Genomic DNA, 26,975 nt, shown 5'->3' with positions numbered 1-26,975 from the left:
TTTGGGCCACATTATGGATTTTAAAAGCTATACTTCAAACAAACCAAGTGCTTTGCTCCTGATCTGCTTGGGTATCATATTTTATTCACATGTGTCACAATGTTTCTGGTACCATTCAAGAGCATCAAGACACAGCATTTGCCCATACAGGCATAGTTGGCACAAATCAGGCAGACATTGCAACTATCGTTTTTGATTCCAGCTTGCTGGCTAATCACAGGTTGTGATTTGCAAGTTGGTAATGCCATAATAAAAATAACTTAATCTGATTTTGTCTGAATCGAGCTGGTATTTCCATTTACCTAATATGGGAGATGATAATAACAGCTAGAATTCAATTAACTGTATCAGATTTGGTATTTTCAAAGAGTCTTTCGGGGTTTCTGTATAATAATAGCTTATAACAAATATGACGTTTTGAAATGTTTGAATAATTAATCCAAAAATAAATATTTTTCATGTTATTGTTATAGTATATTCTTTTGCTGTATTTTTAAAAGCACTCATAGCCATACCAAACCTCCTTTACTTTAAAGGGCAAAAGCCCCTTTGTGTTTATAACACAAGTCCTACAGTTGTTTTTGTACTTTCACATTCATCTGTTTAAATAATGGTAACCAACATTAGAAACAGTAATTTGAGAAGTTTCAGTGTAAAATATTCTCCTTATGTTCTTTTTAAAGCTCATTTATAAAAAAACAAAAAACAAATAGTCCTTCCAGATTTTCTGAAGTCTATAGTGAATATGTTAGGATTCTGTTACAATGGAACTTCTTGCTTTTTTATTCTCTTACAATTTGTCACTATTAATGTATGAGTTTACAACTTGATTATTTTTAATTTGATGAGGAAGCTAAAAGTGTGAATTTTTCCTGATTATTTTTTCCCTTTGATAGTACTATCTATGCTTCCAACATTAAGGGATGCTTTAATGTATCAGTTGAACACTGAGAGTCTCACTTCTCTACTGAAAAACAAGTAAGCGCAATCCTTGCTTTCCCCTTTAAATTTGATACGTTAAGAAGTGTGTGTATATATCATGATAGTGTGGGATAACTGTTCTCTGCAACCCTATTTTGTAGACTGCTGAACATTTAGAACCCCTTTATCATAACAGAGCAACATAGAATTTAAACTGACATATCACATGTAGCCTGACAAATATGGGAGGGAGAGAATAATCACACTTTTAAAAGTCTAGTATCTGTCCTAGCATATACTCTCAGAGGAATATTCCCTCACTACTTTGTGGCTCGCTTTTTGCGGATTCGCTGTTTTGCGTTTTTTCAATATTCAAAGAATATAATAAATCATAAAAAATTACAATTTGCAGCCTAAGGAAGGGAGGAAGGAGAAGCCGAAGGGAGAGAAAAGGAGCCCAAGTGGCAATGGGAGGAGAAGGAGGCAATTTATCAACACACAATTGGTTGATAAAGACTTAAAATCGTGTATAACTCTTAAAATAATGTAGAAATATATAGCGTCCCTACTTTGCGGATTTTCACTTATTGTGGGTGGTCCTGGAACCTAACCCCCGCGATAAGTGATGGAACACTGTATAGTGTATAACAAATCCCACAGTGTCTCATTTAGTTTGAAAAATGCTGCTGAGATATTACCAAGGCCATATGAGTTATCTTTTGTAAATTTTCTCAGAGCCATTTGCTACTACAGGCAGTCCCCAAGTTATGAACAAGATAGATTCTGTAAGTTTGTTCTTACATTGAATTTATATGTAAGTTGGAAGAGGTACATTTTAAGTGTAACTCTAGCCAAAAACATGTATCTTTTACCTTTGGAAAGCATAGAGGAGGGTGAACACACCTGTGGTGTTTGTTTTGCTGTCTGTGCCCCTCTTTAGAAGATTTCACCTCACTTTCTGTCCCTGTGATAATTGGATTTTTAAAATGTGGAATCAAGAATTGGTGAGAAAGCTTTAGTGGAGACACTTTTCACCCATAATAACTCTTTCAGGAGTGAATTTCCCTTCCTAGGGGTAGATCTCTCTCCCTGTTGTCTCACCCCATTCGTAACTATGAGTAGTTGTTTGTAACTCAGGGACTGCCTGTAGTCACTTTGTAAATATTACTTCCCATAATCCCAGTATTGAGTGAATGCATCCTTACAGACTTAGTTTCAGAAATTGTGTACACTTCAACATTTGAATTTTCAGTCTGATGCAGATTTGTTGTAAATATTTTCATTTCTTTCATTTTACAGACCAGCCAACAAGTTAGAAATATGGGGAGACCTGAAAATTATAAGTAAGTACAAATGAATATTGCTTCTGACACAGTTAATGTTTGTATGTTTCTGTATTGTGGCGTTCTGACTATTGCTAAAATGCAGACCTTTTCACAGGGACATAGTTCTAGTGCATATGACACGTTGTAAGGAAAACATGTTTTGGGGAAAATTCAGGAGAAAATGAAAAATGCATTAATTGTACATTTACAGATTTAAAATCACCTTGTTGCTATAGGAACATCAAATGCATTATGTGTAGCTTGGTTTGGCGTAAAGTTATATTTTGATACATTAAATGTAGGGTTAATTCAGTGTAACCTGAAATTATGCATTCATAACTGTGTGGTATTCAAAATCCCTATATAACTCTTAGTTTAAGAGACATCTAGAGACTGTGAAAATCCCTCAATTCCAATATAGTAGATTGCAGTCTTTGAGATTGACGGACTCCCTAATTGCTTGGGAAGTGGTTGACAGGGGTTCCTACACTTCTTGCTGTTTTCTGAGCTTCAGATGAATGGACTTCCATCTGTTGCAGTGGCTCCTTCCCAGTAAGTGGGGATGGGCTAACTAAGCAGTAGGATCCTGACCCATAAAAAAAAGATGCAAAAAGACAAGACCAGAAATTATAATCTGATAATGCACATATTCTTACATAAAGATATTCCTCTAATTTTCAGAAACATTATGGGGTGATAGACACCTTGCCTCCTCTGAATAGATTGGCTAAAGGCAAGAATTTGGTTAGTCCTGGAAGAACCTAAAAGAAGTGATCCACCTCTACTCTCTCCAATGCATTGCCACTTCTTGCCTTTTTGAATGCCTAAACGGGGAAATGGCAGCAGCAGCTTTTTTTGATGCTTCTTCATAAAGGAGCACAAAGGGCTCACTACTTCTTTTAGGTCCTTCCAAGACGGTCTAAGTTCTCACCATTTGCTGCTCCACTCAGAATAGAGATGGTTGCTTTTTGATGAGATTTAAGGCACTGTACTGACATTGACCATGGATATAAGCTGACCTCGTTTTTGGGGTCCATTTTTTTAATACGATTTCTAGAATGATACCTAGTAAGCACTTCATTTTGTGATTAGGCTCCATGAGCCATATTTGTTTTAAGATTTGAGGAGTGGTACCTCTTTGTGTTCTCCTGGATAAATGCTTCTTCACGCAGATCCCAGTAGGGTGACCTTTTGCAGTTGGCAGATCATAATTTTGTCAATGCCTATTGTTTCCAAATGGCGGCTGAGATCTTTTGGCACGGCACCCAGTGTGCCCATCACCACCAGAACCACCTACACTGGTTTCTGCCAGAGTCTTTGAAGTTCAATCTTGAGGTCCTGATCAGCTGAGTTTTTCCTCTTGTTTTTCGTCAATGCGACTATCCCCTGGGATGGCGACATCAATGATCCAAACCTTTTTCTTTTCCACAACTGTGATGTCTGGTGTGTTGTGTTCCAGAACTTTGTCAGTCTGGTTTCGGAAGTCCCACAGTATCTTTGCGTGCTCATTTTCCAATACTTTTGCAGGTTTGTGATCCCACCAGTTCTTTACTGCTGGTAGGTGGTACTTGAGGCATAAGTTCCAATGAATCATTTGGGCCACATAGTTGTGCCTCTGTTTGTAGTCTGTCTGTGCGATTTTCTTACAGCAGCTGAGGATATGATCAATGGTTTCATCGGTTTCCTTGCACAGTCTGCATTTTGGGTCATCAGCTGATTTTTCGATCTTGGCCTTAATTGCATTTGTTCTGATGGCTTGCTCCTGGGCTGCAAGGATCAGGCCTTCTGTCTCCTTCTTCAGTGTCCCATTCGTGAGCCATAGCCATATTGCAAAGACTGGATGCCCATCTGTTGGGGGTGCTTTGATTTTGCTTTTTTTGCATAGCAGAATTGGGTTGGATTTGATGATCCCAGGGGTTTTCCACTGACATACTGTTAAATTTATGTTGGTTAAAAGTGTTCATTTTAAATATTGTATTGTTCTTTTTTCTTCCTTTTCTTTTTTCCCTTTTTTTTGACACTACAAACAAGATATGTGCATTGTGCATAGGAATGGGTTCATTTTTTAATTAGTTCACACAAACACTCCATCTATCTGCCACTTGTCCTGAGAGTCTGTCAAATTTTAAAACACAATGTGTCAAAAGGTTTGTCAAATGTGTCAAAAGTGATAAAACTAGCAGGAATATAATACATAATATATAAACATTTCTTGGGGCTCCACAAGAAACTTTTGCTTCAAAAAGGGCTGCATGGCTGAAAAAGTTTGAGAATCCCTGTTTTAGGGCAATAAATGCTTACTGTTTTTTATTTAGATATCCAAATAAAATAATTTTTGTTTGTTGTATTGAAGGTTTTACAAGAAGTATTGTAGCAGTATATAGCACATGCATGCTTGTAGTTCTACTACGAGTCCAGTTAAACATTATTGGTGGATACATCTACCTGGATAATGCAGCAGTTTGCAAAAATGAAACAGTAAGTACATTGTTTGGACTATTTAAGTCTCCAGGATGGAAAAGTAGTTATCTTTTGGAACCAGGAACACTTGTTTAGATCCCACATTCCTTTATTAGTACTCGAAGACTGATCTGAGGGCCCTTCCAGACAGGCCCTATATCCCAGGATCTGATCCCAGATTTTCTGCTTTGAACTGGATTATATGAGTCCCCACTGCCAGATAATGTGGGAAAAACAAAAACCCGGGTTCAGATCCTGTGATATAGGGCCTGTCTGGAAGAGCCCTGAGACTAATTGTTACAAACAGGACAATCTTGAGATTTGTAGAAGTATACCTCATTTAACAAAGTAAATATGTTCCTAGGCTTTATTTTTGTAACAGAAACTTTTGTACCAGAGGTAGAAATAACATGGAAATAATAGATTCCTACAGAGAGAAAAAGTAGTTAGATCATTTCATCAAATCTTTTATTCAGAACTATCATTGTGCACACATGTAATTAAAAACAACCAGGTCAGGTAAGCCTTCATTGATATTTTAGCAGGTTGGGAATGCAGCTTTAGAATATGGAAGAAATACACTGACTGCTGTGTTGCTGCTGCTGATTTTTTTCAAAATATTTGATTAAAATTCTTAACAAAAAGCCACAATAAAAACCAATACAGTAGAGTTCCGGTTATCTGAGTTCCAGTTAACTGACACTCTGTATTTTCCGAGGCACCACCGGGGCGCCCCTCCCTCTCCCTCTCTTGAGTTCCTTCCTGGGGCAGCCTGAGGAAGGGAGCTCGAGAGAAGGAGAGGGAGGAGAAAGCACCCCGTGCGCGTTGCTAGGCAGCAGCGCTCACTGAGCACTTCCCTGGGCCGAGGGCTCACCGAGGGACGAGCCCCATCCCTCAATGGGCCCTCGCCCCTTGGGAGATGCCCCATGCACGTTGCTAGGCAGCAGCGCTCACAGGGTGCTTCCCTGGGCTGAGGGCTCGCCGAGGGACAAGCCCCAGCTTTCGGCGAGCACTCGCCCCTTGCGAAGCGCGCGTGAGCGTTGCTAGGCAGTTATCTGTCAGTTCCGATTATTCGACATTCGGCCCTCCCGTTTATGTTGAATTACTAGAACTCTACTGTACTCATACATACATAAACCCATACCTAACAATTATATATCAAACTGTAATCATATATCTCTATCCTGATTACATATAAGTCTAAACTACAAATATAACATACACTGTTTTTAAAGGTGAATTTTTTGCTTCCTTTTTTGATAATTTTTTTACCTTTATCTATGGATTAAGACAGGGAAAAACAGGTTAAAATATAGTAATGGAGCCCCTGGTGGAATAGTGAGTTAAAGCCTTTTGACTTGAAGGTTGGCCTTATGATCTGCAAGCTGGGGAGAGCGTGGATATGCTCCCTCTATCAGCTCCAGCTCCATGCAGGGACATGAGAAAAGCCTCCCACAAGGATGGTAAAACATTTTTTAAAAATCCAGGCGTCCCCTGGGCAACATCTTTGCAGACGGCCAATTCTCTCACTCCAGAAGCGACTTGCAGTTTCTTAAATCTCTCCTGACACGGAATATAGTAATAAATAGTCACATAACAATACAGTTAAGAGAACATAACACAAGTATAAAAAGCATAAACATATATTAAAATCACAATTTGAAAGCCATCTGGATAGGCCTGAGGGAAAAGATTGGTCTTCAATACTTTTTAAACACATGATAGGGCTCCTGGAGTTTGCTCTTAAGTAAGAAGGGTCTATGAGGCTTCCCCCCCCCCTTTTTTTTCTGTATTCAAAGATGGCTGAGGCTGTTAAGAACCAGGATGCCTTGAGACTGGTCCCAGCAGCAGGAAAGAGAAGGCAAGGGGAGGGAATGTAACCTCTTGATTGCACAGCCCTACAGACATGGAGGATAGACACACTGCTCCATAAAGTAACAGAAACATAACAGAATGTTTTTCTCCTCATAGACCCTTCTCGCTCCCCCTGACGTCCAACAACAATATTTATCAAGTATTCAACACCTCCTCGGAGATGGTACGGTGTCCACAAAAACTACTTGTACATCATTCTGATTTTTTCTGAGTTTATACAAATGGCAGTCAGTCCTCAATAACTTTCTTCTTCTTTCCTAGGTTTGATTGAATTAATTACTGTGGTTAAAAAAGCTGTGCAAAAAGTATTTATGAGGTAAAATGGCTCTCCTTTTAAAAAAAAAAAAAAAAGCTAAAGCTTTCATAAATATAACATGACCTACTAGATGAACCTACTGTTTCATCTATTCCCATCTGACAAAATAGGTCCTCCCTACGAGTTTTCTAGGTGGTCCAGGCAATTTTTATGGTATGCTTCTGCTGTAGAGGTTACCATAAAATCATGTTGAAAGTCTTCACAAATTTTACTAGGGTGAAATTGGTAATTTCCAGTGGAAATCAATTATTTCAATAGGGTTTGTTATGATCCTATTTGCCTGCTAATTTCACAGTTTCCTATTTGCCTGCTAATTTCAGTATGTATCTCCCATGGAGGGGTTGTGTTGTATATGAAACGTTTAGTCGAGATACAAGTCACTGATTTATTTATTTATTTACAGTATTTACTGATGTGATCAATATTTAACTCTCCTTGCAGTGTTTCACTTAAACATGCACTTTCTCTCTTGGATTTGGATGAGAAGCTTAGAGAAATAAGGAGGGCAGTAGAAGAGCCTGAAGATAATTTCACATCTGAAGAAACTGGATCCCATTCTCTGCTCTGTCATTACATGATGCCAGATGAGGAGAATCCTTTAGCTTCCCAGGTATTTCCATTGATTAACATAATTAGGGTTTGCAGGTTTGTGTATGCTTTTTAGTTAACTATCACTTAATCACTTAATGTTTATCTTTAACTGGATAAATCCAAAAAGGAACCCATCTTCCCAAAGCAAAATCATCCTAAATAGATCAAATCTCACCAAAGTGCTTTTATACTTTTTTTCCTAGGCCAATGGACTTACAGAAAAAGATATTACTACTATTAAGTTACTTAATGAAACAAGAGATATGTTGGAAAGGTATGTAGTTGTTCTATTGTGTCAACCTATATTTATGGTAAACATTTTACATTAGGAAAATGCATGTGGATTGAAATCTGGAGATCTGTCGTATAACAAATCTCTTTATAATCTTGTGAGTTCATTTCCATTTAGAAATGCCTGCATTGTAAAAATATGCATTTATGTCATGGAAACATGCCAGACTTTCTGATGCCTCCATTTAATTTTATTTGAATTGATCTTATTAAATGCTTGTTTTGCCTTGGATAATTTTGTTGCAGCATGTTTGAAAATACTGTCTAAGACCCCATCTTCACTGCCATGTAACAATTCAATTTACCGTATATACTCAAATATAAGCCGAGTTTTTCAGCCCCTTTTTTGGGCTGAAAAAGTCCCCTTCGGCTAATATTCAAGTCAAACTATTAAGCTGATGCCGGGTGGGCAGCTAAGGGAAAAAGACTTTGGCTCCGAGGCCAGCTGAGCGCCATGCAGGGGTCAGAGGAGGAGAAGGAGCAGCAGCGCCGTCTCCTCCTCTGGCCCTTTCCCTCAGAAAGGAGGCAAGGAGCAAATCGGGAAGGAGGAGAGGAAGAGGCCCCACAGTCAGAGAGAAGAAGGGGAAGGGAGGTAAAACACTGGGAGGAAGGAGGCAGTAAAGGGCCAGGAGGGAAACAATTGGGGGAGACACAGACAAGGAGGGAACAAGGCAAAGAGGCAGGCAAATAATCAAGAATGAAAGTAAACAAGGGCCAAGCAGCCAGGGAAGAAGGCAGCAGCAAAAGTTAGAAGGTGGGCGGCAGCGTGGCCCTATGGATCAGGTTGGGTTCCTGGGGAGGGAGGGAGAAGCTGCCCCCTCCCCCAAGCAGCATAGCCTCCCTTCGAAGACCAGCACCCAGCGCCAGCCTCTTCCTCTTTCTCCCTCTCCTCCCTCCCTCTGCCAACAGTGCAGGAAGGCAGGCTACTTGAGAATCAAAACAAAAGGCACCTCCTAGAAACTCCTGTTGGAGAGTTTCTCCGGGTCTATCCCCGCGCTCAAAGACGCTGCAAAAGGAGGAAGAAGAAAAGTCTCTTTCCCTGTTTGCCTCTTTCCAAACTGCAGGAGCGAGCTAGCCTTAAATGGGAAGGACCAATAACAGGAGAGTCTTCTTAAAAGTGAAACCTTAGTCAGGAGATTTCCCTTAAATCTGAAGAAGAAATGCACTCTGATACAGCTCAATTGCAATAGATTCAGTGCCATGTAATCATGGGAGTTGTAGTTTGCAAGGTCCTTAGCCTTCCCTGCAGAAGTGAACCAGTACCATGCCAAACTATAACTCCCAGTTTTCTGTCAGATTGTTTTGGATTTCAATTTCTACAATTCCTAACAGCCTACTGGCTTGGTTGCTGTGAATTTTCCAGGCTGTATGGCTATGTTCCAGAAGCATTCTCTCCTGACGTTTCGCCCACATCAGTGGCAGGCATCCTCAGAGGTTGTGAGGTCTATTGGAAACTAGGCAAGTGGGGTTTATGTATCTGTGCAATAATGTCCAGGGTGGGAGAAAGAACTCTTGACTGTTGGAGCCAAGCGTGAATTTTGCAATTGGCCACTTTGATTAGCATTGAATAGCCCTGCAGCTTCAAAGCCTGGCTGCTTCCTGCCTGGGGGAACCCTTTGTTGGGAGGTGTTTGCTGGCCCTGATTGTTTCCTCTCTGGAATTCCCATTTTCTGAGTGTAGTTCTTTATTTACTGTCCTGATTTTTGAGGGTTTTTTTAATACTGGTGGCCAGATTGTGTTCATTTTTATGGTTTCTTCCTCTCTGTTAAAATCATCCACATGCTTATGGATTTCAATGGCTTTTCTGTTTAGTCTGACATGGTGATTGTTAGAGTGGTCCAGCAATTCTGTGATCTCCAATAATATGCTGTGTCCAGGTTGGTTCATCAAGTGCTCTGCTATGGCTGACTTCTCTTGTTGGATTAGCCTTGAATAGCCTTGCAGTTTCAAAGCCTGGCTGCTTCCTGCCTGGGGGAATCCTTTGTTGAGAAGTGTTAGCTGGCCCTGATTGATATATATCTGGAATTCTCCTGTCTTCTGAGTATTGTTCTTATTTACTGTCCTGATTTTAGAGGTTTTTTAAAATACTGGTAGCCAGGTTGTGTTTATTTTCATGGTTTTCTCTTTTCTGTTGAAATTGTCCATGTGCTTCTTGTGGATTTCAATGGCTTCTCTGTGTAGTCTGACATGGTGTCTGTTAGAGTGGTCCAGCATTTCTGTGTTCTCAAATACTGGCTGTTAGGAATTGTGGGAGTTGAAATCCAAAACAGTTGGAGGGCCAAAGTTTGCCCATGCCTGATTTAGATCCATCTCAAAAAGGGTATATTCGCAAAGCCCTTTGGATACGACCTTGGAAATACCTGGCTACACTGCAAAATGTTCTCAAGCATTGGGTTTTGGAAGCTGCACAAAATGGCTTTAAGGCATTTTCTGCCCCCTCAGCCAAAACATACCATACAGCCAAATTCAGTAAGCTGAAAATAATGTCTTAATCATGCATCCAGCTCAATAGCAGATTGTGATGGGAAAGGCCTGGAAAGTGCAGTATAGAGCAGGCATGGGCAAACTTCAGCCCTCCAGGTATTCATTATTATTATTATTAATATCATTATTATATTTTATTTCTAACCTGCTCTCCCTCCCAGAAAGGACTCAGGCTAGCCTTCTTGGATATTGGGAGAGGAAAGAAGGAGTGGGCTACCATCTTGAAAGGCATTCTTTTTCAAAGTCTCTTTTATCCTGTTATAAACAGATCCCAATATTTCTGAAGTTATTGTTGATACCATATTGTTTTTGTTGACCCTCCTTTTCCCTTTAAAGATCTAGTTTTTCTTTGAAATATGGTAAATATTCAAAACCATTTAACCTACTGATGCCTCAATTAATGTAATTTTATTGGTATCTGTTTTTTTTTATTTTGAAATTTACCAGTAGTTGCTGCATTTCCCACCCTCAGCTTATACTCGAGTCAACAAGTTTTCCAAGATTTTTGTGGTAAAATTAAGTCCCTCGGCTTATATTCAGATTGGCTTATACTTGAGTATATACGGTAGTTGGACTGCATTCTGAAATCACATTTTACAGCAACGTAGATGTGGCCTACGTGTACGAGGACAAAAGAGGAGGACCGACTATGAATGTACATCATCAAGGATCTGTCTACTTCTAATAATGATGGTGATGCTGACATCTGCACCAGCAGAGCATTAATAATAACTGGGGTTTGTTTTATTTATTCCAGTCCAGATTTCAATAGAGTTTTGACTTCGTGCCTAAATAGAGGATTCAGTAGATTACTGGACAACATGGCAGAATTCTTCAAACCTACTGAACAAGATATTTGTCATACTGCTTCCATGAACAGGTAACATCATTTTAAAATATATACTGAAAGGAGGTTCATTTCTATTTAAAAAGGAATTTATGCAGAAGCTTGATGTACACCCAATTGGTGTTAAAGGAATCAGTTTCTTGAACAAATATAAAGATGTATTAGTTGAGATTTCACTGAAGTATATTTATCTGTAGGTATAAGTTATCAAAACTTAAGTAGTTCCTTTGTCTCATTCTGTTTTGGAATATTCTATTCTAGTTAGGTTGTAGTAATGTAATAACACTTGGAAAGAGTAACTTTAAAATATGATTGTTAGTAGTAGTAGTAGTAGTAGTAGTAATTTTGTGTTTATTGTGTTTTAACTCTATATCCATGACACAAACATTTGGTTTTTTAATTTTTATATTTTCCTTGTTTTACATGTTTATTGGATTATATGATGTTATTGTGAGCTGTCTTGAGTCCCTATGAAACTGTAGCCAAAATATATTTTGTTTTAGCTTTGGATAGCATAGGGAACGGTTAACACCCCTGTGATGTCTGTGCCCCTGCTCAGAAAATTTCACCCCACTTTCTGTCCTCGAATTTTGGAAAAAAAAATGCTTGTTGTAGAAACAAGGATAGGTGGTAAAGCTTCAGTGAAAACACTTTTCCCCATGATAACTCTTCCAGGAATGAATTTCCCTTCTGAGGGGTAGACTTCTCTCACTTCCTGTTGTCTCACCCCGTTCTTAACTACGAGTCATTTGTAAGTCAGATGTTTGTAACTCGATGACTGCCTGTATATAAAAAATTGAGATAGTGGATGAAAGGCTTTAACACTTTCATATATGAGATGCTAAAGTCCAGAGGTATTCAGATACGTATGGGGAAAATGTCTGACATGTCTGGTGCAGATATTCTGCACTTCCTGTTCTAGAAATAGTTAATAATAGGGTCTTACACATTTATATTAATGTTTCACTTCCATTTTCTCATCTAGTCTTTCTAGTGTCAGTCTTCCTTTAGCCAAGATAATTCCTATAATAAATGGACAGATCCATTTAATCTGCAGTGAAACTCCTAGTCACTTTGTGCAGGTAAGAAGACATTTTTGTTATTCATTATCTTAAGTCCAATTTAAGATATGTCTGCCATTGATTCTGCATTTTGCTTTCATAAAGTCAAAACTCATTCAAAACAGCGTAAGGCCCAAAAATCAAATCAAAATAATTTTGCATCCCAAATCAAGTGAAGACCTTCAGATACTCAAGAAAAGCATTCCATCAGCCTGTTTTGTATTATTGTTACAGACATTGTATTATTATGTGTTATGGTAAAAGAAGGTGGATATAGTACTAACAGAATGGCCTGGATTGAAGAGGAATGTAGAAACATAAAGTCCAATGTTTGTTGAAAAATATTAACAAGAGTCAGGCCAAGAAACTAAAATGTGATCAAGTTTTGAGACCTGCTTGATGTAGAATACTTTTAGGGCTGCTCTTGGATGTGATCCAGCTGAAACTGTCCGCATGTATATTTTTTCTATTTTGTTGTCACATTTCAATTGCATCTCTTACATGGTTTATAAAGCATGTTCAGTTTGATTCTAAACACTGTATAACACATTGTGTGATTGTGTTGTAAATGCATGTTGGTGCTATTTATTATGTTTAAACTATCAACATGAAATAGATAATCAGTTTTTTGTATATCCCTTCCAGGACCTGTTAATGATGGAGCAAGTGAAAAATTTTGCTGCTAATGTGTATGAAGCTTTCAGTACTCCTCAGCAATTACAAAAATGAGGCACGGGGCAAGATGTATGTGATACAAATAGTAGTGCTTAATCACTGTGAATACTTTATTTAAAAAATCTCTTTATCAAAAAAATGTAGGATTATTAGGCCAACAAAAACATTCTAAAGAAATGCAAATTCTACATTGTATATTGATAAAAATTACAACTGACAGGTAAAATTTTATTGGAAAAAATAATTTCAATGCCTTTATATGGAGGTACTCTTGGCTATTGAACAACTTGCTGGATATATATCTTTAAAAAACAAGACAACAAAGTCAGGCTTCTATTCTTCAATAGAGAGGGTGGGTGAGGAAGAAAAGAGGTGATGTTTTGCTAGTATTTCCCTGATATAAGAACTGCATGGCCTATGAAACAATCTTCCATTAAAAAATCAGCAGTAACAGAACACAGCAGGATTTGCATTGGATGAAACAGTATTCAAGCAAAAGAGCTTGGAACCATTGGCAGGAGCAACATTTAAGTTTACTTTCGTAATAAACATCAGTTGTTCAACACATAATTTGGCCTGTATGTTCTTTCTACAGCTACTCAAGCTGTGAAAAATCAAATGCTCATTTTCTATTATATTAAAAGAAAGCGAGCAGTTTGCAGTCAGTTCTTTTGGTCACCTACTATCTCACCTCCTTCAGTTCTCCTGGCCAACTGAATATAGAAAGTGTTTTTGAGGAACATACTGCTTTCTATGCTTTAAACTCTCTAGATTGGAGCCTCTAGAGCTGAACACATAAACTAAAGACCTGTTTGACTAGTGCAATGCTCAATAATGTTCTTCTGTTGCAGAATTGGGCGAATGTTTCTAGAAAATATGTCTATGCTGTTTACAAACAGCTACTGCTGTACACATTCATTTTTGTAAATATTTTTAACTTGTATTGATTGGAACCCAATTAAACATTTAAATAAAAATAAACTATTTTTAAAAGTGTGTGTGTGTGTGTAAACAGTAAACATCCCAAATAATGCCATAGTTCCTGTTTATGGTTTGTTTGTTTTTTTGTTTTGTTTTTTTGCAATGGGAAAATAGTGTTTCATTTTTGTAAGAAAAGAAATACAGGCCATTTCAAAATTCCAAAAAGAAGTGTTTAAATTATTTTTAGCTTTGCTTTGATGTACCATATTTCTTCACAGAAGGACATTTCAGTTTTGAGGGCACAGTTCCAGTGCTCAATTGTTCTTACTCCGGTTTAAGAAAATACATGAACAAAATCATCAACATTATAAAAAGTCTTGAAAAAATCACAACCCAAATGAGCTGTACAAAAGATATATTGAAACTCTTACTTGAAAATCCAGTGCTACAGCAATTAGCACATACAAAGAAATTGTAACTTGTGTACAGTAGTTGCCACAGTTAGACCTTATACACAGTGCTTATTCCACTGACCTTCCAATATAGTTCTAATTCAGTCCCCTAGATATTCTTGCTGACAAACTTATAAAACATGGGCTAGAACCTGCTCCTCTTAGGATAATTATAATTGGTTAACAAAGTGAACTGAAAGCATTTCTATCCTCTTCATCCTGGAGAAAAGTGACTGCTATGGAACTGGTAAATTCTGTTTGATGTGATAAAGCACATATTTATGTTTGCAGATAATACCAAATTAAGAGGAACTAATGTGTTAAATAACCTCAACAGAACTGAAATGCACAAAAACAGGATTGGTAACACTTGGCTTGACAGCCATACATGTAAAAAGCATTGCCAGTCTTAACACAAGCTAATCATGAGTCGAGTGTGATTGAATAGTTTTAAAAGCCAATGCAATTCTAGACAGCATTGAGAGTACAGAGTCTAGATTGAGGGAAGTCATAATCCCACTCTGTTCAGCTTTCATCAGATCTTATCTAAAATACTATCTATTTCTGGACACCATAATTCAAGTTAGGATATTGACAAACTGAAATATGTCCAGAGATGGAGGAGTAGCATGGTACAATATCTGAAACCAAGCCATATGAGGAGTTGGAAATGTATAGCTTGGAGAAAAAATGTGATATGCTATCTTTAATATTTGAAGAGGTTTCTTTAGAAGCTGGACTGGTCCTGTTTTCTGCTGCTCCAGGAACTAAAATACTGACTAGCAGATACAACTTACCTACTCCCAAACTGAATTTTAGACAAACCTGGCAAGTGCTGCTCCATAATGGACTAGACTGCTTGGGAGAATGGTGAACCTACCCTCTGAAGTTTTCATATACAGTTTGTGTACTTTGGTTGTGTATTCTGACAGGAGCTGGGCTACATGATCCCCTATGGATCCCTCTACCGCTATGGTTCAATAGCTTTCATTTCAATTGATGAAGGGAATTAGGTATGATAAAATCTCATTCCTTTTTTTTTTTTACAAGATTAAGGCTGCAATCACAGACACAGGAGCAAATTCCACTGAACCTCATGAAACTTTTAGCTTCTGTGTAGACAATAACAGGATTCTATGAGGGCTTGGATTTTTTTAGGAACTAAAACCTACACATCGACATACAAAGAATTAAGCGCACCAAGTTTATTTTGACACACAATAGGTGAGAAATTGTATCCAAATGCTTTTGTCCAAAATTCTGCAGCAATCCCAACATTATGAAAAATTGACTTTCTCTACTTCTTTTGTGAACCTCTAAAATTCAAGCACACCATTGTTTTATGTAATTTCATAACCTGGCCATTCTTGATATGTGCTGTAAGTAAGTCATCGGGGTTTACTTTGAAATGTGTTTGGAAAGGTTGACTATGGACCAAGGTCAATGCATTACATCTTTTCTATTTCAGATTAATTATCTTGATCCTACACCCCGCCACACACACACACATACAAACACACATAATAGTGTTGTGGGATTGATTATCCACAAAAAAGTCTGATAGATCGAAGTCTGTTCTTGACTAAGAAGCATGAGTTATTGCTAGAGTCCAGCCCCACCGATGTGGAAACTTATTAAATGATAACTGAGATATAGCCACTATTATTCCCTTTTTCTCCAAAGGAAACCATGGCAATGATTCTGCATATCCTAGCAGTGCCACCTGAAATTAAAAAGACATTATTAAATAAGAGTATTGCTCTGAATAGTCTATATGACTAGTACCATAAGAAGTTCTTTCAAACCTCAGCCACCCTTGAACAAGCAAATATCCGTTACCTTTGTCTTCCCAAGAACACCCCTTGGTTCACCAAGCATTAGAGTTCCTGAAGTTGGCCAGTTAAAGAAAATGGCATATACAATATCTTCATTTGGTTTGAAAGTGTACCTGTAAAAAGTAACAAAGAATAAATTATATGAACAATGCTACTGAGGGTATAAACCCTTCCCGGGCAACTTACAAGTCCCATCAATACATATTAATACTGTAAATTAAAAAGTATAAAAATAATTAAGATCCTTCCAGCCTGGCAGCTTGGTGAGAAACATCTCTACAAGAGGAGAGTCCATCCAACCCAAGCAGTTAATGATGGATGTCCCAGTGTAGAGTGGGATGACAGACACAGTAAAAATCTTTGTGTGTGTGTGTGTGTGTATGAAGATATTTACAGAAATTTCACCATTCGGTGGGTTTGTTCAGCCATTTTTAACAAATATAGCAATCACCAAAAGTTTTTTGTCTAAAGTTATATGCATTCTTCCTCCAGAACAGTAACAATGATTATCAGCCTCTGGTTCATACCAAGTAAAGGTAAAGGTTCATACCAACTGATCCCAAAAGGCTGAGATATTCCACTAAATATTATGCTTGTCTATTGAGGTCCATTATTTTCAATAAGTATGTAAGGATATTTAAAATTGTAATATAAGACTAACTCCTATATAAAATCTCTTTAATACTTGGCATATATTTTCTGCATTTTTGTTTGTTCCATGGATGTACCATATTCCATGAGTACAACTATCATTCTGGGCTCTCCAAGGTTTAGTGTTGAAAATGCCGTCCTCATTTATTGCCAACCAGGTCCCCATCTGTCTCAGACGCTCTTCAAAAATGACAGGAATACGACCATCGTGAGTAGGCCCAACATTCACCAAGAGATTTCCCCCGCACGATACTGTTTCCACAAGTTCCTGAAATTATTTTGGGAAGCGAAAATAAAAATAAAAACCACAGTGCAAAATGGATGCTGAATGTAGCTATCTAAAGTCTGAACCATTTAAACCATTTTAAAGGCACCAGGTAGAATTCTCTGTCACGATCTACATGATGTAGCTTTATGTACTTAGCTACGTAGCAGAAGTCCTATGAAATCCTATTAGTGAATTGTGAAAATGTGTTATGGACACTGGCAAGCATGTTCCAATGCACATTAGGTTGTAGCAATGCACTTATTACTCCCTAGCCGGGGTCCCAAAACATGATTGTTTCAATGTGCATCGGTCACTTTACAAGCTCCCTAACATACTAGCAGCCCCTTTCTGAATACAGACATTACATTACAGAACTGCCCAATCCTAATCCTCACGGACATAAGTGCCCAACAGGATTCCAGCCAGCAAACTGATATGGGCTATTCATGTTTCAGTACAACAATGGCAGAACTTTACATTAAATCAGTAAGGTAAACAGCTTCCAAATGTTCGAATGCAATTCCCCTCATTCCTCAGACTTGCTGTGCTTTAGGGCTCATGGGGGTTGTAATATAACATCTGGAGAAACATACATTGTCCATCTCTACTGTAGGTTCAGCTGGCCAAGCAAAGATGCTCCTTTTGTGAGTTCCATGATCATATTTGTTATTTAGACTAAGTGCACTATTTTTCCAAATTATTCATACGCTTCCTTTTAGAATTTAATTATTTTATGAAAGTCCCATGGCTAACAGCTGTAGGGACAGAAAGGTGCATGTGTGTGGGTTTTGTTTCTTGTTTCTTACACAGGAAGTCTATTTGCAGAAAACCTATGGCAGATCCATGATTTAATAAAGACTTTCATTTAAAAAGCTGGTGCAAGAGATTTTAATTGTAAAGTACTTATATGTCACCACAGGGGCCATGCAGTCCAACCCCTGCCATGTAGGAAAAGCACAATCAAAGCACCCCTGGCAGATGGCCATCCAGCCTGTTTAAAAGCCTCCAAAGGAACCACCACCACAAACAGACCCTCATAAGATTATAAAAACCTGCAAGATTTTTTTAAAAACACATCAAAACTAATATACTTTAATAACTTTAAACAATATTACACTTTTTACACATATATAAACAGGAAGACACTAAACTCTGGTTATTTTCTTAAAAACAACAGAAAACTCACAATTGTCCAATTCTGCCTTTGCCTCATTTTTTACCTTAATGAGCTCTTCAATCGTCAGGTAATCACTAAACTGTGCATTCCTACGGTATCCCCATGACTGTTTGTCAATTGTCATGCAGTTTTCCCATTTATGAGACAAAAGGTGTCCTGGATTGTATCGATCAGCGCAAGTATAATATCCTCCATGTTTACAAATAGTGCCAGCTCCCCAGCGATCATTTGTAACAATTTTGTCCCGAACAGGGCTGAAAAATACCAAACACATTATTAGTCCAGAATCCCAAGTTTGTGAGGATCTTCCACCACTGACTATGGAAAATAAAAATGTATTAGTACACAGATCTCTTTTCCTACTGGTAGTTGCTAGTAGGGAGATTGAGGAGCACACAACAACAACAGAGTAAGATAGCCTTGCTGCATGCATCTTCATCTATATAACAGTGATTTTGAAGTGTCTCCAGTTTTGAAAAATCCTTTGTTATCTTGTTATTTTCTGAGGCTATTTACTGTGGTATTGTATAACTACTGCTTAAAATTTATGGTTCCGATCTTCTTGTTAGTACTCAAGAGGCCATTTAAAACAGAAAGGAAATAATATAAAATAACTCGTTCTCCTTCCCTCCCACCTCTTTCTCTATATGGCATTGGCCATAGCCATATTCTGTATCATCAACTCATTATTAACAGTGCAACCCAAAACAGTCCTCAAAAAAGAAAAAAAGTGAACTGACTGTGACTTTGTTAGTGTGCTAATGGGCAGTCAAATCACCAATCAACTTCTGGTGAGCCCATGAATTTTGATAGAGTTTTCTTTGGCAAGAAATACTCAGATGTGATTTTGCCAGTCCCTTCCTCTGAAATATAGCCTACAGCTGTACGTATTAGTGATCTCTTACCTAAGCACTAACCAGGACTGACCCTGCTTAACTTCTAAGGCCAAATGCAAACAGGACTAAGTACAGCACATTAGTCGAGATGAGATTTACAAAAGATTTCACAGCCCAACAAAAAACAATTATTGGTATCTTGGTTTGTGGCCCGTTCTTGGGTTCATTTGAGATGGTTCAGAAAATTGCATTGGCTAGATCACATTAGCTCTTGTTTCTCAAATATGGTTATTTTGATTTTCTATGGGAGAGCAGATGGTGACTGGTAGATGGCATATGTTCTGTATCTCAAGCGCTGATAGTGGGAAATCGATGCCATTTTTGGAATCAGCAGGTCAAATATACCCAGAAACAGATCTAACATTTGAGGCACCAAAATGTGTGATGGCCAGTGTTATGAAAAACAGTGATTAGACATGGAGGTTTTTTTCCTACATGTGTGGCTTCCCACAGTAAAAGGACATACCTGTCATTATAAAGCCATGCTAGGAAGCCAGTGCTGTTCCAATAGGTGTCTGGAGCATCCCCATCTCCATCTGACCACAGGATCTCTGGGTGGTACTTGTTCACAATTTCATACAACTCCGGGAGGGTCTTGTGATATGGAAACTGATTTTTCATGAACATGCTGGCAGCATCGTCAAGAAAGAGAGGATTGAACCATTCAAACAGGGAGTGATATAGCCCAAAGTGTAAGGTAGTCCTGTTTCTAATGGATGAGGCTAACTCAGCCACAATGTCACGTCTTGGTCCAACATCAACAGAATTCCAAGCCCATGAATATTTCGATCCCCACAAAGTAAAACCTAGAAAATGAAAATTAGGGGGGAGATTGTAGGATGTACTTCCAGGGTCTGCAGTTTCCACCCTAGTCATAAAGACCCATTGGATGACCTTAGGCAAGACAAGCTCTCTCAGCCTCTGAGGAAAGTAATGGCAAGCCTCTCCAAGTAAATCTGGCCAAGAAAATCTAATGATAGCTTCTCCCTAGGATTGTCATAAGTCAGAAATATCCTGAAGGCACATGACAGCAACAAAGACAAAGAAATCAGCATGATATAATGGGAAGAGCACCAGGCACACTGCAAGATCATCTAAAGATCATCTAAACTCTAACCTCTATGTATCCAGTAAACACATTAGAGAGCAATGGACCAGTCGCTCTCTCAATATAAGTTTAATAATAATAATAATAATAATAATAATAATAATAAACTTTATTTATACCCCGCCACCATCTCCCCAACGGGGACTCGGGGTGGCTTACATGGGGCCATGCCCAGAACAATACAATATCACAAAATATAAATAAAACAACAAATCATAACACATTAAACAATACAATAAAAGATAATATACACTACATTAAGCAAAATCAAAAGAACAATAAAACCAATGGTGGGCCACATGAACACTAGGTTAAAAACTCGAGGTGAGAAAAGGAATAGGAATAAACCACAGAAAACAGGGTCATAAAGTAGTGGTGCAATCTGGAGGACAGATATTAGAGGAGAGTAACAGAAGGGATGTATGCAGTAATTACTCTCCAAAAGCACAATGGAAGAGCCATGTTTTCAAATCTTTCTTAAAGGCTGCTAATGTGGGGGCTTGCCTAATCTCACCGGGCAGTGAGTTCCACAATCGGGGGGCCACAGCAGAGAAGGCTCTCTCCCTTGTTCCCACAAGGCAGGCCTGAGATATCGGGAGAGGCTACAAGTTTGTGTTGTTTATGGGGATAAAATGTGATGACAAGGTAGTTAAAAAAATAAAATGTGTTCACCTTCCTACAGCATCAGCCTTTGAGAAAAGTTACCATGACCAATCAGTATTATCAGTAACGTAAGGCTTGAATTTATTATATTCTATGCAGCTATGCAAAGAAACCCTATCTAGGCTCTTCCTCTGCAGGGAAAACATTCAATTTACCTTCATGGTGTTTTGAAGTCAAAACAATGTATTTGGCACCAGAAGCACTAAAAATATCTGCCCATTGGTTGGCATCAAAAAACTCAGCTGTAAATAAAGGGCCAAAATCCTCGTATGTGAATCCAGGAGGGTAGTTTTTCTTCATGAATGTTACATAGGCGTCTCTCTTTTCTTTCTGCCAATACCACCTACAAAAGAAAACATCCTTAGTATCTGCACACCTAGACAGGAGAGTAAAAACGTCCCAAATAAAAGTATCAAACAGCTGCTCAAAACATATGGTATGCGTCATTTAACAACATTGGTTTATCATATTCAAGCATCTAAGATAACAGCGGCCATGATGTGAGACTCCCAAGTTATCTTCTCAACAAAAAATAATGTTCTGAGTACCACACTCCTTTAAAATTTTGAAAACACAACCATATATAATAAAGGTTTTCAAGGGTCGCCAGAGTTCTTTATCCATCTTCCTACGGATACTTTGTCCCTTTATTTCCTACTTAGATTAGCTGTATCATCCTTGTCATTTGCCCTTCCATCATTCTAATCTTTTAAAAAATACAACTATATGTAACAAATGTGTTTAGACTACAGCTGGGTTTTTTTTTTAAGAAGTCTGAGTTCCCTTAGTTTTAGAAGAGTTTTTTATGGCAGAGTAAAAAATAAACACAAGTATAAAGAAAACCTATTTTGCCAATACCTATATCTGAGTGTCTTTGTTATATAGAAAGACTGTTAAAAACAAGAAACATTTTGCTACGAAAGTCACTATACATGGCTGCTGAGAAGTAAATCTTATGGAGTCCCTGGACTTAGTCCTCTGTATATCTGCTTAAGTCCCACTAAGTTCAATTAAGGTACAATATTGCCTTATTGCCTTGAGGATCTTATAAGTATATTAGAAATGTTGATCCCTGACTCTTATTTTTAAACACTCTCAGAAATATTTACTGCAGCTTTATTTTTAACTAGCTGTGCCCGGCCACGCGTTGCTGTGGCTTAGTCTGGTGGTGTTTTTCAGTCTACATTAGGTTGTATTTATGCTGTGACCTCCACCCTTCTTTATACTCACATTAGTAATTTGAAGTCTATTACCTTCTTCAATTTTTGTGTTGATTGATAATTGCTTGAGATTTCTGTTGTCTTTGGTTTGTTGTTAATTGTACTGTCTGATTCTGCTGAGTGCGGTTTATATTTTTATTGTGGTACAATAGTCTTTTTTTTGTTTTGCCTGTGTAGGTGTTTATTATTGTTGTTGTTGTAGTGGTCATGAAGGTTGGATAAGTTAGATGCTACTGTACTGTTTTTTGGAGGCCCAGTGTAGCACTGACTGGCCTCTCAGCCTCAGTGCCTGGCTGTTTCTTGCCTGTGATGGTGTTGATTCTTATTGTTGTTGTTGTCATTGTTATTATTGTAATTGTTTTTTTGGAGGCCAAGTGTGAATGTAGGGATTGGGGAGGTGGATGAGTTGTGTTGTCAACTTTTGTATTTATTATAGCCACAATGCGTTGTGAGTTTTGTGGGTCCAGATTGTGGTTTTGTGGTGTGGTTGTGTTGTTACAACTGAGAGGCAAGGCTTTTGTGTTGTGTTGCCAAGTATTGTATTTCTGGGGCGTTTAGTTGTGTGCCAAGTTTCGTATTTCTGGGGTGTTTAGTTGTGTTGTTATAGTCACGATGCATTGTTGTGAGTTTTGTGGGTCCAGATTGTGGTTTTGTGGTGTGGTTGTGTTGTTACAATCGGGAGGGAATGCTTTTGTGTTGTGTTGCCAAGTTTCGTATTTCTGGGGTGTTTAGTTGTGTTGTTATAGTCATGATGCGTTATTGTGAGTTTTGTGAGTCCGGTGTGGTTTTGTGGTGTGGTTGTGTTGTTACAACCAGGAGGCAAGGCTTTTGCATTGTTTTACCAAGTTTTGTATTTCTGGGGCGTTTAGTTGTGTTGTTATAGTCATGATGCGTTGTTGTGAGTTTTGTGGGTCCGGATTGTGGTTTTGTGTTGTGGTTGTGTTCTTACAACTGGGAGGCAAGGCTTTTGCGTTGTGTTGTCAAATTTTGTATTTCTGGGGTGTTTAGTTGTGTTATAGTCACGATGCGTTGTTGTGAGTTTTGTGGGTCCGGATTGCAGTTTTGTGGTGTAGTTGTGTTGTTAAAACTGGGAGAAAAGGCTTTTGTGTTGTGTTGTCAAGTTTTGTATTTCTGGGGCATTTAGTTGTGTGCCAAGTTTTGTATTTCTGGGACGTTTGGTTGTGTTGTTATAGTCACGATGCATTGTTGTAAGTTTTGTGGGTCCGGATTGTGGTTTTGTGGTGTGGTTGTGTTGTTACAACCGGGAGGCAAGGCTTTTGCATTGTGTTGTTAAATTTAATATTTCTGGGGCGTTTAGTTGTGTGCCAAGTTTCGTATTTCTGGGGTGTTTAGTTGTGTTGTTATAGTCACGATGCATTGTTGTGAGTTGTATGGGTCCGGATTGTGGTTTTGTGGTGTGGTTGTGTTGTTACAACCTGGAGGGAAGGCTTTTGTGTTGTGTTGCCAAGTTTCGTATTTCTGGGGCGTTTAGTTGTGTTGTTATAGTCACGATGCGTTATTGTGAGTTTTGTGAGTCCTGTGTGGTTTTGTGGTGTGGTTGTGTTGTTACAACTGGGAGGCAAGGCTTTTGCATTGTGTTGCCAAGTTTTGTATTTCTGGGGCGTTTAGTTGTGTTGTTATCGCATGATGCGTTGTTGTGAGTTTTGTGGGTCTGGATTGTGGTTTTGTGGTGTGGTTGTGTTGTTGTAACCTGGAGGCAAGCCTTTTGCGTTGTGTTGCCAAATTTTGTATTTCTGGGATGTTTAGTTTTGTTGTTACAGTCACTGCGCAAACAACTTTATCATTTTATATATATAGATTGATACCACAATAATTTACATCAAAGACAGGCAATGTGCAGCCCTCTGGGTAAATTTTGGCTGCAACTCCCATCATTTTTCACTATTAGCTATACTGGCTAGGGCTGATGGAAGTTGTAGTCCACCATCTGAAGGGCAAAAAGCCACAGCCCAATTTAACAGAGCTCTTTGCCTAGGACACATATAATTTTCAGACTTTTAAATTGAAATTGAAGTTCTACCTAATTACTAGTAACGATAACATCCAGCTGGGCAATAGATCCCTCCAGATGAGAAAATCTGTGTATGTGTGAACATGTGTACCCATGTATAAATCCATGTGTGTGTGAGAGAGGGAGAGAACACCACTGGTCTACTTGAAGATCTATTGGACTCAGGCTCTGAATCCTAGTTCCTCTCTGTGGCAACAATTCCTATCCTCACTCTGGCAGTCGTCCATAGTTCAGTCCCATATCATCATATTGCCTGTCTAACAGATTTGGCCACCTGTCTATCTGAACAACAGTGAAAATAGATCACCTACTGACAAACATCTCAGCATACACTGCAGAGGAAAGCATATACCATGCAGTAAGACCCAGATTTTCCAGCTATTGTTCTCATAATCCCAAAATAGGCATGGTTGATAGGAGTTGTAGGCTATCTCATGCTCTATACCAGTGATTCTCAACCACGGGTAGAGGTGTTCTGGCCTACAATCTCCCAGAAATCCCAGCCACTTTACCAGCTGTTAAGATTTCGGGGAGTTGAAGGCCAAAACATCTGGGGACCCACAGGCTGAGAACCACTGCTCTATATGTTTGTAAAGAAAAAGCTGAGAGAGTAAATGATCCCAAATGGTCGTAGTGCGGACTCGGAATGCCATTGATCTTCAGAAGCCAGATAGAGAATGGAGAAGACAGCTGAGGCCTCATCTACTGGTTCATATAATGCAAGTCAAGGCAGTTCAACTGCATTATATGAGTATACAATATATTATATGGCCGTGTGGATGGGGCCTGATTGTCAGTTGGAGGGGAGATTTGGCTTTTCCATTCTTTAAAAATTTAATGTACTTTGGATGAAAGTGAGTTAACTTATTTTAAGGGACAAACCTCTTTGACCCTATAAATCAGGATATTAGGGACAGAAGTAAAGGCCTTATTCTGATCCTCATTAATTACCTAGGGAGAGCGTGCTTCAGTAAATACCTTCTAATAGGACACATAAATAGTTAAATGCTGTGTGTATACATACATACATAGTACAAACATATACAAACATGTAAGAAATCTAGTCTGGAGGATGGATGTCTTCCCAACTCCTCCACCATTATAAAGAGGGTTGCATACTTAGAGTTAGAGCTCAGAGCCAGATCTGCAGCTTCCTGCTCAGCCCTGCAAACCTCAACCAACTACAACCATGCCTCTGATGGACGTTTAAATCCAGCAAAATTTTTACATTTGTGTCATTTCCCTGGTGTTTATTGTTATGTCCGTCTGTTAGGGTTTTTTTGGTTAGGTGTTTTTTTTTAGATTGTTGTTAAGTATTATGTTACTATATTTGTCTTTTTGCATTGTGGTTTATTTTGGTTAGGCTTTTGATATTATTGTTTATATATTATGTTGTAATTTTGTCATTTGTGCTTTGCACTGTGTTTCTATTTCTTGTAAGCCACCCCATGTCCTGGGAGGGATATAAATAAAGATTATTACTACTATTACATAACTGATACAAACACCAGATTCCTACAGTTCAAGACCAAGTGAGCAAGAAACTGCTCATCCACAAGCCTACACCCCTGAAAGACTCCCAAGTAAGTGTATACCCAGCCCTTCTAAATGTCAATACAGTAGAGTCTCACTTATCCAACACAAACGGGCCGGCAGAACGTTGGATAAGCAAATATGTTGGATAATAAGGAGAGATTAAGAAAAAGCCTATTAAACATCAAAATAGTTTATGATTTTACAAATTAAGCATCTAAACTGTGGCGCAGGCGGGAGAGCAAGCCAGCTGCAACCAGCTGCAATGAATCACTCTGACCAGGAGGTCGTGACTTCGAGGTCTGCTCGGAGCCTATGTTTGTCTTGTCTTTGTTCTATGTTAAAAGGCATTGAATGTTTGCCTATATGTGTAATGTGATCCGCCCTAAGTCCCCTTCGGGGTGAGAAGGGCGGAATATAAATGCTGTAAATAAATAAATAAATAAATTATACCAAAAATTTGACAGAAAAAGTAGTTCATTACACATTAATGCTATGTAGTAATTACTGCATTTACGAATTTAGCACCAAAATATCACAATGCATTGAAAACATTGACTACAAAATGCGTTGGATAATCCAGAACGTTGGATAAGCAAGTGTTGGATAAGTGAGACTCTACTGTACTACCGGTAACTGCTGACTCCAAGCCACTTACCAATAGGAATAATTGAATTTAGGAGCTTATTCACAGGTTTTGCCCATGAAATAAAACAAGACGGGAGAAATCTGAAATGTCACTTGTATCCAAGGACATGGTGCTGTTCTAATGGGATAAAGTCCTTTGTCAGTGGCACCCAAACAACCTAACTGCTCTCTTCTTACACAGCCTGATGTTGGGTGGAGACAGGTGAGTTTTCAAAGGTCTTTCGTGTGAAAGAAAGCATGTCTTCTCACAGCAGTGACCAAATTGTTCTCTTTTGTTGACTTTGTTGTTTGTATTGAGCTCTGATTCGCGGAAGTGCTGCCTAAATGGACTTCCCTTTAAAGTCTGCCCGCATGGGCAAACTTGGGCCCTCCCTCCAGGGGTTTTGGACTTCAACTCCCACAATTCCTAACAGCCTACCGGCCCAAGTTTGCGAGATGAGGAGAGAAAAGGAGGCGGGGAGAGAGGGAGGGAGGGGCGCTCACCAAAACCACTCGCTCCCGAAGCTGGGCACGGAGAAGAGGCCCCAGTGGATGAAGATGCCCAGCTTGGCGCCGTCGAACCAGGCTGGGAGCGGGCGCGAGTCCAGCGACTCCCAGGTGGGCTCATAGCGGGCGGAGGAGGGTCCCGGCAGCAGGAGGAGGAGGAGGAGGAAGAAGCAGAAGCAGAAGCAGGAGAGGAGCCCCAGCGGAGAGCCCCCCGCCGCCGCCCCGCGAAGGCCAGGCAT

The 26,975-nt window shown here is 38.9% G+C and overlaps 2 protein-coding genes across 2 annotated transcripts in view; one reads left to right on the top strand and one right to left on the bottom strand.

Annotated features, from left to right (window-relative positions):
* The window catches only part of pex3 (peroxisomal biogenesis factor 3), a 19,290-nt gene extending 5,451 nt beyond the window's left edge, over positions 1 to 13,839 (top strand). The window contains exons 3-12 of the mRNA XM_003215705.4: positions 897 to 978; positions 2,221 to 2,264; positions 4,600 to 4,724; positions 6,678 to 6,744; positions 6,843 to 6,897; positions 7,339 to 7,507; positions 7,692 to 7,762; positions 11,021 to 11,143; positions 12,096 to 12,192; positions 12,817 to 13,839. Of these exons, the coding sequence (XP_003215753.1) occupies positions 897 to 978; positions 2,221 to 2,264; positions 4,600 to 4,724; positions 6,678 to 6,744; positions 6,843 to 6,897; positions 7,339 to 7,507; positions 7,692 to 7,762; positions 11,021 to 11,143; positions 12,096 to 12,192; positions 12,817 to 12,900 (917 nt within the window). The 3' untranslated portion in view covers positions 12,901 to 13,839. The remainder of the gene's footprint in view (positions 1 to 896; positions 979 to 2,220; positions 2,265 to 4,599; positions 4,725 to 6,677; positions 6,745 to 6,842; positions 6,898 to 7,338; positions 7,508 to 7,691; positions 7,763 to 11,020; positions 11,144 to 12,095; positions 12,193 to 12,816) is intronic.
* fuca2 (alpha-L-fucosidase 2) lies at positions 12,919 to 26,975 on the bottom strand. Its single transcript, XM_062977870.1, has 7 exons — positions 26,734 to 26,975; positions 20,973 to 21,160; positions 19,513 to 19,852; positions 18,194 to 18,404; positions 16,783 to 16,973; positions 16,059 to 16,167; positions 12,919 to 15,942 (listed from the first exon to the last, which is right to left on the bottom strand). The coding sequence occupies exons 1-7, from the start codon at positions 26,973 to 26,975 to the stop codon at positions 15,802 to 15,804; spliced, it is 1,422 nt and encodes a 473-aa protein (XP_062833940.1). The 3' UTR covers positions 12,919 to 15,801.

The sequence above is a fragment of the Anolis carolinensis genome, chromosome 1, assembly GCF_035594765.1.
Source record: "Anolis carolinensis isolate JA03-04 chromosome 1, rAnoCar3.1.pri, whole genome shotgun sequence".
NCBI classification, from domain to species: Eukaryota; Metazoa; Chordata; class Lepidosauria; order Squamata; family Dactyloidae; genus Anolis; species Anolis carolinensis.
Note: the sequence above shows the minus strand (reverse complement) of the source record. Positions and strands in the feature narration are given on the sequence as shown.